The sequence below is a fragment of the Protopterus annectens genome, chromosome 12.part0 (genome assembly GCF_019279795.1).
Source record: "Protopterus annectens isolate FY-2018-M chromosome 12.part0, PAN1.0, whole genome shotgun sequence".
Taxonomy (NCBI): domain Eukaryota; kingdom Metazoa; phylum Chordata; order Ceratodontiformes; family Protopteridae; genus Protopterus; species Protopterus annectens.
Genome location: NC_056746.1, coordinates 112900639 through 112919683, shown reverse-complemented (window position 1 = coordinate 112919683; position 19045 = coordinate 112900639). Strand labels below are relative to the sequence as shown.

At 46.0% G+C, this 19045-nt stretch overlaps 1 protein-coding gene across 1 annotated transcript in view; it reads left to right on the top strand.

Annotated features, from left to right (window-relative positions):
• NFATC4 (nuclear factor of activated T cells 4) overlaps positions 1–19045 on the top strand; it is a 2196128-nt gene that overhangs the window by 1909901 nt on the left and 267182 nt on the right. The window contains exon 7 of the mRNA XM_044089135.1: positions 18063–18118. Within this exon, the coding sequence (XP_043945070.1) occupies positions 18063–18118 (56 nt within the window). The remainder of the gene's footprint in view (positions 1–18062; positions 18119–19045) is intronic.

Sequence of the window (19045 nt, the reverse complement as noted above, 5' to 3'; positions counted from 1 at the left end):
AATTTGAAGTAAAAGTTTTAAATTAAATCCAAATATCTGTAAGCATTGTAGAAGTAAAGCAAAAAACTGTATGCACACTGAGAGTTTTGACCTATGTTTATGGTAACTGGAGAGAAATAGCCAAGTAATGGGACATTGAAATGGCAGTGAGGGGGCATCAATTACGCTACCTAGGGCCCCATTTCAACTTGATCTGGCTCTGGAAGCCAAAGGCTCAAAATCGTGGATAATTTTAAGTATTACCCTAATTCACTTAAAAACATTAATAGAAAAACAAGCTTTATGCCAACATACTATTTTCTGCAGAGTAAGAAATATGAAATGTTAATATCTGACATTATTGCCAGACTCAAGTCATTCTTCAATGATTTACCAGAAATTAGATCTCTTTGTATTTATAAATAAAAGTGAAAAGTCGAAATAACTTCTGGTGGGTAAACCACAGTTTCTTTCCTCCTAGTAAGTCTTATGCTCTCATCCCTACTGCGTCATCATTGTTTGCTTGCTGGACGCACGCACACACACACACACACACACACACACACACACACACACACACACACACACACACACACACACACACACACACACACACACACACACACACACACACACACACACACACACAGAACTCATATAGCAGTAAGCAGGTATACCTGAACAAGATGTTTAGCCACACGCACCCTTTTTTAGCTATACTGGTGATAGGAGATGTAACCACCATGCTACTGACATGCTGACCATTTACAAGTGTCTGCTTTCTGCTGAATCTATGAGAAGTCCTTTTAAGTGGATGCACAGTTCTACACAATATAATTTAGCCTTTCATGCTTGCCAGCCTGATGAATGCCTGATGGGATGGGCCCCTGACAGCCATCAGAATCACACCTGTTTTAATCTACCACTGCCAATAAGCTCTAGTCCCAACTAGGAGTTCAAAAATATTGGACCTGATTCTTACCAATCTTATGCCTCAGTTTCCACATCACTTGACCACCTAATGTGGCAACTAATGTGGTGGTAGGCTAGCTACTTATTCTACTGTATTACTGCTTCTTAAATAGTTTTTCAGTTGTGCACTTGCCTTGCTTCATTTAAAAAGTTTTAAATTGCTAATTTTGTAGAGTTTTAATTGTATTTACTGTTTAGGGCTATGCACTCAAGTGTGTTAGCCTTTTCTGTGTTTATTTAGTGTATTATTGCATTGTTTAGCCTGTTTTAACAAAAAAAAAACCACTATCTTGTTTGCTCGTTTCCCACCTTTCCTAGCCAGTCCATATCCCAGGCTTTGCTTGTCTCAGGACTTTATTTTCTGTGTTCAGAGCTATCCAGACCTTGCTATGGTAGAGGGAAGTCCTACTGCTTACCAGTGGGACTGGTGAGCATTGTACTGCCTATCTAACACTAGAGGAGTGGTTTCCAGCTCTGAAATTGTAATTTTATTAGCCTTTTTGGGCTGATTTCTATCCCTTTCAACTTTCTGGCTTAAATACACACGTGTTTGTGCATTTTTTTTGCATCGTGCAGCACCGCAGGGCTATGGTTAAACTATTCCAGGTGCCAGAAAGTCTGCTCTTCAAATTTTCCCTTAGAACTAGTGGGTTTCTCAGTAGTAGCACTAAAATCTGAACCCATGTGACTAGCACTTGCTCTAGAACCTGCTGGAAAGCACTAGGAAGCCTTAAAATGATACAAGCACTCAACTGTCTTTGTTAATAAGGAGAAATTAATCGTAGGCACAAAACAGCCTATAATTGCAAAGTACCTTGCAAAGGTAAGGGAAAACAGCTCTTGTACTTTACAAAAAAGCACCTAAATAGGCATGTCCAAGGGTAAGCTTCTGGTGATTTCTCCTGTCCACCTGGTGAATCTGGGTATACTCGGGCAATGCAGCAACTGCCTCATGTACACAGACAACCCTCTCCTCCTACCACCCAACACTACAACCTGTGAGAGATGCACTTACATAGCCAAACTGGAAGCAAGGCTCTCTCCAGCCAAGATTGTGCTAGACAGTCAAAAGGCGAAGATTAACACCTGCACTACACCTCAAGCAACACAAAACCCACACCATCAACATACACGCATAGCAACACTAAACCCACATATGCGGAGGCCCTTAACATTTACCTGCCCAAGCAACAAGGACCTCCAAAGCTGAAACGCAAACAAACACCAGTCACAACTAAAGTGACACATAGCTCACAACACCAGTATGCCACCCAACAACAGCGCCTAAGGCAAGACAACATACCCAACACTTTAGTCAGAGGTGACTCTATAGTCAGGCACACTGATGTCCCACTCACCAGGCTGAATAAGGAGAAAATTACAGTCAGCTGCCTGTCGGGTGCCAGGATCCGCCACATAATGCATGCACTCAAGTCACTCCACAAAAAGTACAACTATGACTCTGTCATTGTCCATGTTAGAGTGAATGACTTGAGACGTACCTCCCTGGACTACATGAAAAGAGACATGAAAGAGCTCTTGGATCATGTGGCCCAGGCAGGTATGACCCTAGCCCTGAGTAGCATCCTGCCTTCTCCCAGAATGATACCACAGTATAAGGACAAAATGACTGACTTCAACAAATGACTAAGCTTCTGGTGTCATTCAAATGGGATCCAGTATCTGTCTGCCTGGGAAGACATGATCGACAAACCACGATGCTTTGCCAGTGATGGTCTGCACCTGTCACCCCTGGGATTCAGGTTACTGGCTAAAGCTCTTGCCACCCCATAGTGCCTTTTTTAGGCAAAGTTCAAAGGACAAAACCACCACCGTAACAGGTACAAGCATGCAAAATCTGAAGGTAATGCTACTCAATGCTAGAAGTCTAAACCTCAAAATGCACTCTCTCAAGGCACTCCTAAAAATGGAGAACATTGATATCTGTGCAGTAGCTGAGACCTGGTTCAAGGCTTCAGAGAGTATCCCTGCAGTACCAAGCTACACCTCTTACCACACTTTTCTGCCACCAAACCAAGACCAAAACACTAAAGGTGGAGGAGTGTCCATATTCACCAAGGATATTCACACCTCCAGGCTAGTTGCCCAACACGATGCATCTGAAATTCACCAGGTGCAACTAATACTGGATAAGACTGCAATCCAAACTGTAGCTTGCTACAGATCCCCCACCATGCCCCAAAATTCTCACTACACCTTTCTAAACATACTGGAAAATATTAAGATACAACCAAACACCCTAATAATGGGTGATTTCAACTACCCTGCCATTAACTAGGAAAACTACTCAGGTACCAACACCTTTGCCCAATGGTTCTTGGAATTCATAAATTCCAATGCCCTGGATCAACTAATCCATAGTTCCACCAGAGGCTCCAATATCCTAGACCTGGTCATTACCAACATGGGAAATTGATGCTCCACACCTATAGTCACCCCCTCGTTGGTCAGGTCTGGCCATAAGTAAATCACCCTTAACATCCACATCCCACCCCCACCCCTCAGCAAGGAAACCTCCATAAAAAACTTCTCCAAAGCCAACTTCATGCTACTCAAGTCAGAAGTGACAAACTTCATGATACCCATGCAGAAGGGAGCTGAAAGTTTGACTGCTGAATCCTACATTAAGGCACTGTATGAGCACATCCACTCATGCATGAATTGTGCCATCCCAAATAGAACCAAGACACTCTCCTCCAAATAAAGGAATCCAATCTGGTGGTCCCCTGCCATAAACAAACTATACAACAGAAGAAAGAAACTGTTGCAGAAAAGAAGAAAATCCCAGGATGCAAAAAACTTCCTTACCAGCCTCAGTAAGAAGCTGAGATCCCTCATAAAATCCTCCAAAGCTAGTTACAAAAATAAAATTGCCAAAGATTCCAAAGACAACCACAAGGCATTCTATAGTTATGTCAAGAATATAAATGACGATGCTTAGATATTCTCTGAGCTACAACAGAATGGCATTAAATATACTGATCCCAAGGATATTGCCAATATCCTGGCAGATGGATTTAGTGCCAACTTCACCCCCCTCTCACTCCCTAAAGGGCCCATCTCAATACCAAAAGATTGCCAAATTCCGATAATCACAGCCACACAGGTAGAAACAGCACTCTCCAAAGCTAAGAATACAGCATCCATGGGACCAGATGACATCCCAGGCTGTGTACTATATGAACTACAAAATGAACTCACCTAATTGCGATGTTTAATCATAGCCTCACTTCAGGCTTCATGCCCACTGAGTGGTGCACAGTTACAGTTATCCCACTCCACAAGGGGGGGATCCACCTTGGATCCCGGGAACTGCCGTCCCATCAGTCTGATGAGCCTGATCTGCAAGGGCATGGAATGCATTATCACAAAACTTATAAACAAAGACATTGGCAACCTTCAAACATTGGACCCCACCCAGTTTGGGTTCGTGAAGGGCAGATCTTGTTTCCTGAACCTGATTGACTTCTTCAAATCAGTCTCCAGAGCTGTGGACAAGGGTAAGGCAGTCCACACAGCCTATCTGGACCTTGTCAAGGCGTTTGACACCATCCCCCACTCTGGAATCATAGATAAACTTACTAAGCTGGTCATAAATCCCTGCATCACTCAATGGGTTGCCAACTGGCTTACTGACAGAATCCAGACTGTAATAGTAGCCGACTCCAAATCCAGCTCCAGACAAGTGACAAGTGGAGTACCTCAGGGTTCAGTCCTGGGACCACTCTTATTTGGCATCTACTTCTCTCTGAAGTACAGGCCAACACTAAGGGACTCTGGCTAACAAAGTTCGCAGATGACTGCAAACTGGGAGCCATTATTGAATACCCAAATGATGTGGATATTCTACAAAAGGGCCTTACAGAAACAGATGCCTGGTGCTAGAGCCATGGGTTCAAGCTTAATGCCAAGAAATGTATAGTTATTCCCTTTGGGAAAAACCATGTATACATGAAAAACCACACTGGTGGCAGTACACTAAACACCGAAAGTGTAAGGGACACAGGTGGACAGTGGTCTCACCTTCGATAACCACATCGCCACAACAGTCAGGAAATCCTTCTGTGTGACACACGTCATCACTATGGGCTTTCCATCCAGAAAAAAGGAGGTCATTGTCCCACTGTACTCATCCCTCATTAGACCCATTATAGAGTACAATGCCTCATTTGGTATGTACCTCACAAGACATCTGCAACAGCTGGAAAGGCCGCAGAAATACCTCAATAAAAGAATCATAGGCCTAAAGCAGATGCCCTATACTGACCATCTAAAAAAACTCCAGCTATACTCTGTGGCATATCATCTACTCAGAGGCGATCTTTGCTTAACGTACAAGGCCATGTCAAACTATGAGCTGTTGGACATGCTCCACTTAAAGAAATCCCAATCCCTCAGAGCCACACGCTCTAGGGATCTAAACCTGGTCATCGCAATGAACAAAACATGCTGGATGGATAGGTTCCTGACCCAGAGACTCCCCATACTCTGGAATAAACTGCCCATACATGTCAAGCAGAGCGCCTCCTTGGCCCTCTTCAAAAGGAACCTTGATTACTGGATGGAAGATAGGAAATTCACCCCGAGGATCACGTCATTCACCCTGCTAGACAGGGTTCCAGGGAAATAAATATTGTGGGAAGAAATATCCAGGGAATTGTTATGGCTAGGCTTGTATGGGCCCTAGGGACGATAGCCTAGTACTAACCTATGAACCTATTTGATAAAACTCATTATGAGGATAAAAAATTGACATCACAAAAGCCTTCCATCTTTAGAGACTACTCGTAAGGCAAACCTAATCCAGCTAAGAGATGCCTGATGAAATGTAAGCACGCTCCTCACCTTGACAACCCCTATCTTGCAGACTGCCATATTTGTGGATAATTTCAATACCCATCTCAAGGCAAGCCCTGAGGAATCTGTCCCCATAACATTTGAATGGAATTCCAAATTCATGAGTAAGTCCCCATGATGGAACCCTAGTATAAACAAACCATACAGTAAGAAGAAGAAAAAACTCATAGCCTGTAAAAACCAACTTAATATAAACTCATAGCCTGTGAAAACAAACTTAAAACAAACTCATAGCCTGTGAAAAGAAGCTTAAAACAAACTCATAGCCTGTAAAAACAAACTTAATACAAACTCATAGTCTGTGAAAACAAACTTAAAACAAACTCATAGCCTGAGAAAACAAACTCATAGCCTGTAAAAACAAACTTAATGCAAACTCATAGCCTGTGAAAACAAGCTTAAAACAAACTCATAGTCTGTAAAAACAAACTTAATACAAACTCATAGCCTGTGAAAACAAACTTAAAACAAACTCATAGCCTGTAAATACAAACTTAATACAAACTCATAGCCTGTGAAAACAAACTTAAAACAAACTCATAGCCTGTGAAAAGAAGATTACTACTCCATTATCTGGAATTGAGCTGAAAAAAAACAACAAAGAACTTAGAAACAAAATCAAATACTTTAAAAATAAATATGAATTAAAGACAGCCACAAAGCCTTTTTTGATTATGTCAGAAACCTTAAAGGTAATGCCTAGCAATGCTGAGATCTAATACACAATAACAACACTTACTCATCCCCTGAGGACATACCCTACATGCTAGCAGACAAGTTTAGCTTTAATTTTCCTACCCTGTCTCCTTCTAACTTCCCCAACTTATTAACACACATACACTATGCCCTCTGACGACCTTTGAGCAGGTCCTGAATGCTCCTTCTAGGGACACAAACCCTTACTCTGTGAGTCCTGATTATTTGCCAGGCTGCCTATTTGCAGCACCTAAGACTGTTTGCTAGGCTTTGTTAGCCTCTTTAGCCTCAGCCTCTCCACTGGATTCATACCAGAAAAATGAAAATCTGCAGTAACCATGCTGCTCCACAAGGGGGATCCACTACTGATCCAGGAAGCTATAAAATTATAACCCTCTGCAGCCTTACTCACAAAGCAATGGAACACAGGAAGTCTCCGAGCTCTGGACGCAAGCCAGTTTGGGTTTGTTAAAGGCAGATCCTGTCTCCTGATCCTATTGGAATTCTTTGAACATGCCACTGATGCGTTAGACTCAGATAAATTGGTTCATACTGCCTACTGGGACCTGGTGAAGACCTCTGATAGCATCCCACATTCTGGCATTATCAACAAACTAATCAAACTAAACATAAACCCATAAGTTACCTGCCAGATAGTAAACTGGATAACTGACAGACTATTATTTTATTCAGGGAGGCATACTATCTTCAGAAGGAGTAGTTACCAATGTTTTCTCCCAGAGATTAGTCTTAGAACCCCTTCTGTTTAGTATTTACTTCTCTGATGTCAAGGCTGCATGTGACAAGTCACCTCACCCTTAACGGGACATTATTTCAAATTCATATTTTCTGTTAAACAAAACATGTCTCTCAAAAGACTGCATGCTTATAGACAAATTACAACTTCTTAATCTCCTTCTCTGGATTTAACTAATTCCCTACATATCTCTTGTATTTTGACTTATTTTCTCATGTTGTATCAAAGCAGTCTCTGAAGCTTTTGTCGTCCCTACAAAATGTTCACCAAGTCTAAAGTAACATACAGAACTGCGTTTTATGGCAGATCATGACCTACTCTTCTAAAGTCTGAGTCTCACATACTTAGATTCAGAAACACATATGTGCATACACACACACACACACACACACACACACACACACACACACACACACACACACACACACACACACACACACACACACACACACACACACATTGTGTCTTTCTGAGGTGTAGTTGCCATATTAAGCATCTGAGCCACACATTATGTGTTTTCCTTCCTATGCACAAGTGGATATTCAAATACTGTATCTAACATTGGTAACTTAACTCCTGACGAAGTTTTCAAACACTGTATCTAACATTGGTAACTTAATGCCTCCTGACAAAGTATTCAAACACTGTATCTAGCACTGGTAACTTAACGCCTCCTGATGAAGTATTCAAACACTGTATCTAACCTTGGTAACTTAATGCCTCCTGATTAAGTTTTCAAACACTGTATCTAACACTGGTAGCTTAATGCCTCCTGACAAAGTATTCAAACACTGTATCTAACATTGGTACCTTAACACCTTTTGACGAAGTATTCAAACACTGTATCTAACATTGGTAACTTAATGCCTCCTGAAGAAGGGCTTAAGCTAGCCTGAACATTGGTAACTTAATGCCTCCTGACGAAGTATTCAAATACTGTATCTAACATTGGTAACTTAACACCTCCTGACAAAGCATTCAAACACTGTATCTAACAATGGTAACTTAACGCCTCCTGACAAAGTATTCAAACACTGCATGTAACATTGGTAACTTAACACTTCCTGATGAAAGGCTTAGGCTTGCCTGAACATTGGTAACTTAAAGCCTCCTGATGAAGGGCTTAAGCTAGCCTGAAGGGTCAAGTAATTGAAAAACCTGTGTTTAAGAAAACTAGGGGATTTGTGCTGGCAAAGTGTGTGGAGGGAGTTGAGAGGGTACATTACAAGGAGAAAGACAGTAGTGATGATACATTTTGGGGTTGGTAGATGTCTGAATGCTATAGATATGTCATGACAGTTCATTTGGGCAGATGGCTAAATCAAATGGAGGGGAAGACAGAATGGTATTGGAACACAGACTGAAACAGAGGGGTTGTCTATGTAAAACAGAGAGTAGCAGAAAATGGTGGACAGATATGGCAGGGGTGTATAGGGTTAGACTGAGATTACAAAATGGTCTGCAATGAAATTCAAAGCTTGTGGTAGGATCGAAGGAAATAGAGGGAGCTTGATGGAAAGAGATGGGGGTTACCATATTATGTGGTCTTTGGTTAGAGGGGTAGAAAAGCTGTAAGATATAGGAAGAGGTTAGAAGCAAGTTTGGGCTAAAAGAGAACAGAAGAGAAGGACTGGATAAGATATTACAGTGTGCAAAGTGCTTTTTCAAATTCTACAAAAAATAGGGCTCAATAAGAACAATGACACAGTGGTGCAGCGGTTTGCGTTGTTGCCTCACAGCAAAGAGGTCGCCCAATTAGATTCTCAGCTGAGCTGCCTTCTATGTGCAGTCTGCATGTCCTCCCTGCATTTGTGTGGGTTTCCTCCCATGTTACAAAGACGTGTCTGGAGCATTTCTCCCCAGGCTTCCATCAAAATTGGTTTGTTCCTAATTGGACTTTCCCAATAAACACATTTTAAGTAAATAAAATAAAATGAATAAAAAAATTAGAAAGAAGTTGCAGGGGGATAGTGTTTTTATATGCAAAGAATCAGAAAGGAAAGTTAGGTAAAACTGACAAAATCTCAGGAAAAGGACAGGACAGCCAAACCTTGGGAAAGCTAACAAAAGAACGGCCTGACACATAACTCTGACAGAAAAGCACCGCACATTCACTTAGAAAAATGGGAGGGGCAACAAGTCGAGAACAGGGTGTGGCTTGATATGGAATTGACATCCCTATGATATGTCTCTGCTTTAGTGAAGCTTGATTTTCTCCTGTGTACACTGGACCTCTTCTGTGCTTCTCCATTCTGTCAGCTTCTGGAATTAATATTTGCCAGTTTCCTTCATTGTTTCTTCATGTTTATGATTACTGTCACAAAAGTTCAATTATACCAAATCTGTCAACATCTCATGATTAATTACTGCATTTTGTTCCTCACAAAAAATCAGAGTTCAGTATTTCAGGCTGTAGCTACACTCTGAGCTTTTATTTAGATGTATTTTTTTTTTCTGGCTTGCATCTTTATTCTTATTGACAAAGACACTTTTTTCATATAGATAATGCTGTTCATATGTTAGTCCATAGGTTCATAGGTTCATACTAGGCTATCTGCCCTAGGGCATTTATAAGCCTAGCCAGAGTGCGTGTGGCTTTCACCACCCCTTAGAATGAGTTGGCTCATTTGTTAAGCTTTTGTCTTGCTATTCTTAAAGAAGCTCAACCACTGTATTCCCATGGTCACGCGTCTGATATTTGCTCCCCTGGTGATGTATTTTAAGCATAGCTTTTCAGCAGAACTGGATCAAACATTGCATTATAAGTCAGGAAGTAGTCATCTATGAGAAATCTATTAGAAATAGGTATAATGACTATTCTTGAAATCTATCTAAACAGTTTAAATTGTCATAAGATTTTTTTCCTAGGAAAGAATCACTGAATTTTTGCACATTATTTCAGGTAGTTTTTATAAAGTGCTGAACGTGATTCAGTGATTGGTTGGAAATGTCAAGTAAAAAGTGGTACCTTTGTCTCCATCAAGTCACTAGACAATGCTCATCAGGACTAAATAGGTTCCAAAATGCACTTTTCTGCTTTTGGTAGATAATATACTAGTCAAAGTTTAAATTACTGTCTACCACTGTCCTTAGTTTTTGAATGACGGTGTCTTTTTATGATTCGATCATTTATTTTGTAATCATAATTTATGTTCCCTCCCAAAATATTTTTATTTTGTAGTCCCAGTGTGTGTCTTTTCCACCAAAAGTGGACAAAGGTAATCCAGAAAGCTTGTCAGGTATGGCATCCCACCTGTGACCCAGAGTGCGACAGGACTAATGAGAAACAGAGTCCAGGGGATAGTCCAGATAAAATCACTTTAGCTAGCAGGTCTAGGAGACTCAGTCTATGATGTCTTCCATGTGGGAGAAATAAAAAAACAACTTGTTAACTTTCAACTAGTTTATTCAGTTAACTAGGTAGATAGATGATTAGAACAAAAACTGTTTCTTAAAAGGTCACTTTGGATGGCTTGTAGAAGGGGACTTATGGTCATCGTAGTCAGTATCTTACCCTGGTGGAGGCTCCGTCTGCCTCAAAATAATTACCTTATTTTGAGAGAGAGAGAGACGTGACTCATTTCTGTTTGTTTTTAGAGAAAGTAATTGCAATGGTGGCTCATAATATAAAGGCACATGTATGAGAAAAGTGAAAATCCTTTATCTCACGAATTTTGTCAGCAGTGGTATCCTGCATAAATGTTACCGCTGGACACTGAAACTGGAACTACAACTGGTCAGCTTCCTCTGCCAATCAAAACCCTTCTTCACACAACAGACAGTAAGAAAGTAACGGTGTCTGGGAAAATCTGACCACAAGTTAGACTAGTGCCAGTGCCTGTTCCTGCAACAAATGCCATGATGATAGGATGGCAGGGGTAATCAAACATAAACTCCTCTCCAGCAGATCTTACCTCTTTATAAATGGGTGTCTGACTTTCAGCCTAAGCTTATTCTTATCAGTCATAATTCCTTTAGGCTAAATTGGGTATAAGACCTCCATCAGTGAAGGGGTGTTAAGATTTTTCCCTTTCTAGATACGAGTGGGCTTTCTCCACCTTTTTTGAATGATTGCACTTTCCCTCTAGCAGAACCTTTGAAGGTATCTTAGAGTTAGACACCTTACGGGGGGTTTCATTTCTATTTTCTGTATCTCCCCTTATTACCAGTTTACGTTTTGCTTCTCTATTTTTCAGCCAAATGATTTACAAGCCTCAAAATGTTTATTGTGCTCCTTGATGTTACCTCATTTCTTGTAGTATGACTTTTAAAGTTTGTAAAGGTTTTTCGATAGTAAAAAGTCAGTACAGCATTTCAGTTTCTGATCTGCAGAATCCTTTTTAGTGATAACCATTGTTTATGTCATGTGAAAATGATACAATTTGTTTACCGAAAGCACACTTACTGAGTCTAGTGAATATATAATTACATTCCAAAGTGAAAATCACTGTTAAATAAAATAAACATCTTATTTCTGTCAGAAAGCAAATTAGCAACATTTTAAAATGCTCACTTACTGGAAACTTTCGACCAGGAATAAATGGCAAACTGTTAAGTAAAAAAATACAGCCAAGCAACCAACAATCTCAAAGAAGCAAGAAGAACAGAAAAACTGTAGATGGGGTCTTGAAATGCTGATTTTTAGGCAGGACTTATATAACCCCATTTTTGTATGGTTATGGCTGATACAGTCTATATAGGAAAATATTAGACTTCTGAGAAATTCATGTCAACCTACAAGTTACACGTGAAAAAAAGAGCAAATACAATAAACATTGTTATAGAAATCAACCTAAAGAAATGATGCATTCAGTCTAAGGTGACAAAGAATTGTCTATTCTGCAAGCCTGTGAAGAAATTAAGCCTTTCTTAAGTTCTGCCTCACAGCACGTAAGTATGTATGTAAGGAAATGCGTACATAATTAAGTAAATGACTCAGTCAGTATCAGCTGGAGTCCTCTGCTCTGAGATTGTTTTTCTCACAGTCGTTGTGTAACCACTCTTGTCAAATGCACACCCCCTTATACAGTATTACTTATAGCTGAGCTTAGTATAAAGGTTATAGCTTTGAAGAAAAAGCAGACAAAGACAAAGAATGTGATAGAAAGGTCTTGTATCTCATGTGGATCCTGATAACCCAAACTGGCACCATTGCTCAAAAAAAAAAAAACAAAAAAACCATCAAGGTGAGTGAGAACTAGTATGCACACTGTATATACAAAAGATAATATCATAGGCAGATACAAGAAAACAAGGGAGGCAGGTGACTAGATCAAACTTGGGAAATGGGGACGATAATTGGGCCGGCGGCTCCTTTTCTGACATCACAGGTTATGTTTCTGTATATGGTACAGCATGGGAAGCTATAATTTCCATCTGACCATAAATGACCGCAAATCATTAACCTAAGCAGGAGAAAGGGCAGACAGGGGGAGCTGGTGACAGGAGAAAGGGCAGACAGGGGAAGCTGGTGACAGGAGAAAGGGCAGACAGGGGGAGCTGGTGACAGGAGAAAGGGCAGACAGGGGAGCTGGTGAGCAGGAGAAAGGGCAGACAGGGGGAGCTGGTGACAGGAGAAAGGGCAGACAGGGGGAGCTGGTGACAGGAGAAAGGGCAGACAGGGGCAGCTGGTGAGCAGGAGAAAGGCAGACAGGGGAGCTGGTGAGCAGGAGAAAGGGCAGACAGGGGAGCTGGTGAGCAGGAGAAAGGGCAGACAGGGGGAGCTGGTGAGCAGGAGAAAGGGCAGACAGGGGAGCTGGTGACAGGAGAAAGGGCAGACAGGGGAGCTGGTGAGCAGGAGAAAGGGCAGACAGGGGGAGCTGGTGACAGGAGAAAGGGCAGACAGGGGGAGCTGGTGAGCAGGAGAACGGGCAGACATGGGAGCTGGTGAGCAGGAGAAAGGGCAGACAGGTCGAGCTGGTGAGCAGGAGAAAGGGCAGACAGGGGGAGCTGGTGAGCAGGAGAAAGGGCAGACAGGGGAGCTGGTGAGCAGGAGAAAGGGCAGACAGGGGAGCTGGTGAGCAGGAGAAAGGGCAGACAGGAGCTGGTGAGCAGGAGAAAGGGCAGACAGGGGGAGCTGGTGACAGGAGAAAGGGCAGACAGGGGGAGCTGGTGAGCAGGAGAAAGGGCAGACAGGGGAGCTGGTGACAGGAGAAAGGGCAGACAGGGGGAGCTGGTGAGCAGGAGAAAGGGCAGACAGGGGAGCTGGTGAGCAGGAGAAAGGGCAGACAGGGGGAGCTGGTGAGCAGGAGAAAGGGCAGACAGGGGAGCTGGTGAGCAGGAGAAAGGGCAGACAGGGGAGCTGGTGAGCAGGAGAAAGGGCAGACAGGGGAGCTGGTGACAGGAGAAAGGGCAGACAGGGAGCTGGTGAGCAGGAGAAAGGGCAGACAGGGGAGCTGGTGAGCAGGAGAAAGGCAGACAGGGGAGCTGGAGCAGGAGAAAGGCAGACAGGGGGAGCTGGTGAGCAGGAGAAAGGGCAGACAGGGGAGCTGGTGAGCAGGAGAAAGGGCAGACAGGGGAGCTGGTGAGCAGGAGAAAGGCAGACAGGGGAGCTGGTGAGCAGGAGAAAGGGCAGACAGGGGAGCTGGTGAGCAGGAGAAAGGGCAGACAGGGGGAGCTGGTGAGCAGGAGAAAGGGCAGACAGGGGAGCTGGTGAGCAGGAGAAAGGGCAGACAGGGGAGCTGGTGAGCAGGAGAAAGGGCAGACAGGGGAGCTGGTGAGCAGGAGAAAGGGCAGACAGGGGAGCTGGTGAGCAGGAGAAAGGGCAGACAGGGGGAGCTGGTGACAGGAGAAAGGGCAGACAGGGGGAGCTGGTGAGCAGGAGAAAGGGCAGACAGGGGGAGCTGGTGAGCAGGAGAAAGGGCAGACAGGGGAGCTGGTGAGCAGGAGAAAGGGCAGACAGGGGAGCTGGTGAGCAGGAGAAAGGGCAGACAGGGAGCGGGTGAGCAGGAGAAAGGGCAGACAGGGGAGCTGGTGAGCAGGAGAAAGGGCAGACAGGGGAGCTGGTGAGCAGGAGAAAGGGCAGACAGGGGGAGCTGGTGAGCAGGAGAAAGGGCAGACAGGGGAGCTGGTGAGCAGGAGAAAGGGCAGACAGGGGAGCTGGTGACAGGAGAAAGGGCAGACAGGGGGAGCTGGTGACAGGAGAAAGGGCAGACAGGGGGAGCTGGTGACAGGAGAAAGGGCAGACAGGGGAGCTGGTGAGCAGGAGAAAGGGCAGACAGGGAGCTGGGGAGCAGGAGAAAGGGCAGACAGGGGAGCTGGTGAGCAGGAGAAAGGGCAGACAGGGGGAGCTGGTGAGCAGGAGAAAGGGCAGACAGGGGAGCTGGTGAGCAGGAGAAAGGGCAGACAGGGAGCTGGTGAGCAGGAGAAAGGGCAGACAGGGGAGCTGGTGACAGGAGAAAGGGGTAGACAGGGGGAGCAGAGCAGGAGAAAGGGCAGACAGGGAGCTGGTGAGCAGGAGAAAGGGCAGACAGGAGCTGGTGAGCAGGAGAAAGGGCAGACAGGGGGAGCTGGTGAGCAGGAGAAAGGGCAGACAGGGGAGCTGGTGAGCAGGAGAAAGGGCAGACAGGGGAGCTGGTGACAGGGGGAGCTGGTGACAGGAGAAAGGGCAGACAGGGGAGCTGGTGAGCAGGAGAAAGGGCAGACAGGGGAGCTGGTGAGCATGAGAAAGGGCAGACAGGGGAGCTGGTGAGCAGGAGAAAGGGCAGACAGGGGGAGCTGGTGAGCAGGAGAAAGGGCAGACAGGGGAGCTGGTGAGCAGGAGAAAGGGCAGACAGGGGAGCTGGTGAGCAGGAGAAAGGGCAGACAGGGGAGCTGGTGAGCAGGAGAAAGGGCAGACAGGGGAGCTGGTGAGCAGGAGAAAGGGCAGACAGGGGAGCTGGTGAGCAGGAGAAAGGGCAGACAGGGGGAGCTGGTGAGCAGGAGAAAGGGCAGACAGGGGAGCTGGTGAGCAGGAGAAAGGGCAGACAGGGGAGCTGGTGAGCAGGAGAAAGGGCAGACAGGGGGAGCTGGTGACAGGAGAAAGGGCAGACAGGGGAGCTGGTGAGCAGGAGAAAGGGCAGACAGGGGAGCTGGTGAGCAGGAGAAAGGGCAGACAGGGGGAGCTGGTGAGCAGGAGAAAGGGCAGACAGGGGAGCTGGTGACAGGAGAAAGGGCAGACAGGGGAGCTGGTGAGCAGGAGAAAGGGCAGACAGGGGAGCTGGTGAGCAGGAGAAAGGGCAGACAGGGGGAGCTGGTGAGCAGGAGAAAGGGCAGACAGGGGGAGCTGGTGAGCAGGAGAAAGGGCAGACAGGGGAGCTGGTGAGCAGGAGAAAGGGCAGACAGGGGAGCTGGTGAGCAGGAGAAAGGGCAGACAGGGGAGCTGGTGAGCAGGAGAAAGGGCAGACAGGGGAGCTGGTGAGCAGGAGAAAGGGCAGACAGGGGAGCTGGTGAGCAGGAGAAAGGGCAGACAGGGGAGCTGGTGAGCAGGAGAAAGGGCAGACAGGGAGCTGGTGAGCAGGAGAAAGGGCAGACAGGGGAGCTGGTGAGCAGGAGAAAGGGCAGACAGGGGGAGCTGGTGAGCAGGAGAAAGGGCAGACAGGGGAGCTGGTGAGCAGGAGAAAGGGCAGACAGGGGGAGCTGGTGAGCAGGAGAAAGGGCAGACAGGGGGAGCTGGTGAGCAGGAGAAAGGGCAGACAGGGGAGCTGGTGAGCAGGAGAAAGGGCAGACAGGGGGAGCTGGTGAGCAGGAGAAAGGGCAGACAGGGGAGCTGGTGAGCAGGAGAAAGGGCAGACAGGGGCAGCTGGTGAGCAGGAGAAAGGCAGACAGGGGAGCTGGTGAGCAGGAGAAAGGGCAGACAGGGGAGCTGGTGAGCAGGAGAAAGGGCAGACAGGGGAGCTGGTGAGCAGGAGAAAGGGCAGACAGGGGAGCTGGTGAGCAGGAGAAAGGGCAGACAGGGGGAGCTGGTGAGCAGGAGAAAGGGCAGACAGGGGGAGCTGGTGACAGGAGAAAGGGCAGACAGGGGGAGCTGGTGAGCAGGAGAAAGGGCAGACAGGGGCAGCTGGTGAGCAGGAGAAAGGCAGACAGGGGAGCTGGTGAGCAGGAGAAAGGGCAGACAGGGGAGCTGGTGAGCAGGAGAAAGGGCAGACAGGGGAGCTGGTGACAGGAGAAAGGGCAGACAGGGGAGCTGGTGACAGGAGAAAGGGCAGACAGGGGGAGCTGGTGACAGGAGAAAGGGCAGACAGGGGGAGCTGGTGAGCAGGAGAAAGGGCAGACAGGGGAGCTGGTGACAGGAGAAAGGGCAGACAGGGGGAGCTGGTGACAGGAGAAAGGGCAGACAGGGGAGCTGGTGAGCAGGAGAAAGGGCAGACAGGGGAGCTGGTGACAGGAGAAAGGGCAGACAGGGGAAGCTGGTGAGCAGGAGAAAGGGCAGACAGGGGAGCTGGTGAGCAGGAGAAAGGGCAGACAGGGGAGCTGGTGAGCAGGAGAAAGGGCAGACAGGGGGAGCTGGTGAGCAGGAGAAAGGGCAGACAGGGGAGCTGGTGAGCAGGAGAAAGGGCAGACAGGGGAGCTGGTGAGCAGGAGAAAGGGCAGACAGGGAAGCTGGTGAGCAGGAGAAAGGGCAGACAGGGGAGCTGGTGAGCAGGAGAAAGGGCAGACAGGGGGAGCTGGTGAGCAGGAGAAAGGGCAGACAGGGGGAGCTGGTGAGCAGGAGAAAGGGCAGACAGGGGAGCTGGTGAGCAGGAGAAAGGGCAGACAGGGGAGCTGGTGAGCAGGAGAAAGGGCAGACAGGGGAGCTGGTGAGCAGGAGAAAGGGCAGACAGGGGGAGCTGGTGACAGGAGAAAGGGCAGACAGGGGAGCTGGTGAGCAGGAGAAAGGGCAGACAGGGGAGCTGGTGAGCAGGAGAAAGGGCAGACAGGGGAGCTGGTGAGCAGGAGAAAGGGCAGACAGGGGAGCTGGTGACAGGAGAAAGGGCAGACAGGGGAGCTGGTGACAGGAGAAAGGGCAGACAGGGGGAGCTGGTGAGCAGGAGAAAGGGCAGACAGGGGGAGCTGGTGACAGGAGAAAGGGCAGACAGGGGAGCTGGTGACAGGAGAAAGGGCAGACAGGGGGAGCTGGTGACAGGAGAAAGGGCAGACAGGGGGAGCTGGTGACAGGAGAAAGGGCAGACAGGGGAGCTGGTGACAGGAGAAAGGGCAGACAGGGGAGCTGGTGACAGGAGAAAGGGCAGACAGGGGGAGCTGGTGAGCAGGAGAAAGGGCAGACAGGGGAGCTGGTGAGCAGGAGAAAGGGCAGACAGGGGAGCTGGTGAGCAGGAGAAAGGGCAGACAGGGGGAGCTGGTGACAGGAGAAAGGGCAGACAGGGGGAGCTGGTGAGCAGGAGAAAGGGCAGACAGGGGGAGCTGGTGAGCAGGAGAAAGGGCAGACAGGGGAGCTGGTGAGCAGGAGAAAGGGCAGACAGGGGAGCTGGTGACAGCATTTTGATGATTAGCAGAAGTAAGCAAGTGAGGAGAACTTTGGTAAGTAAAAGATGAAAACTTCAGTAATATGTCTTGTTAGCAGTTATATAGGAGGTTACCCCCCAGGAGGGATATAAAGTGCCCAAATGTGTACTTATCCTTGTAGGAACAGGAGACCACATTTATTTTGGAAGTGTTTCAGTTAAATAATCATTTCATGCCATGTAGTCAGACTAAGAATAGTAATTAGACAAGATTGCATTAAGCAGTTGCATTCAGCATGACTTGTAATGTTCTCCTTAGGATTTGGAACTGATACACAATCTTTCTAATGTCTTTGCAGATGGGAAGCTACAATGGGAAGAAGAAGCACTAGTGAACAGGGCACAAAGTAATGAGGTACGAGTAATCTTCAGGAATTCACCTTCTCTTCATTTACAGGATTGGGGATTATATGTAGCCCAACTGTCACGCAGCTGTGATCAAACCACCTAACAGTCTGTATCTCATAGGTGTCTTGTCTTCCTTATGCTCCGGTGAGAGACTGAGCACCCTAGTACATATAGCAACCTTTCAGTATAGAGAGTAAGTATGGATCCTATGCATTTACCAATTTTCATTGATTCTGGTTTGGATAATGGCAGCAGTAAGACAAAACCACATGCTACTTCGATCGAGACTGTAGGAGGCTCAAGTATGTAGCTCTTACGTAAATCTGTGCACTGAAGAGCAATTCACATGTGTATATATATATATATATATATATATATATATATATATATATATATATATATATAGACTGGCTTGGCTTTTGTCCAGATTTCCTGAAATGGCTGCAGTACATTTCTTCTATTTATAGACAGCTTGTCACAGTCCTTTAACATTAAACTAATGGTTATTATGCATGTCAGAAAGCATTCTTGATATCAATATTTGCATATTAGTCACTAAAGATGATTGTCCACATAACTGTTTCAAGAACCATATGCTTTTCGTAAGTTCATACCTTCATTTGTCATGTGACCTAGTGACCTTAAATGACCTTGACTGCCATACCCCTGCGTTGATAGTTTCTACTTCACATGTGTATAGTAGGACTACCTTTGAAAGAAGCTAATGACTTCTTGTGATTGTAAGGAGAAGGACACCCCTTAATCCTAAGCCTTAAAGGCTTATAATGCCTGCATATTTGAACTGCTTCTTACTGAAATTGATACACCTTGTTTGCTGAAGCATAGACTAGATCCAGGCCTGCTGAATCTAGATTTGTTTGTATAACCTGAGCACTAATCCAGGCATTCTTTAAAGTATTCAATTGTATTTATT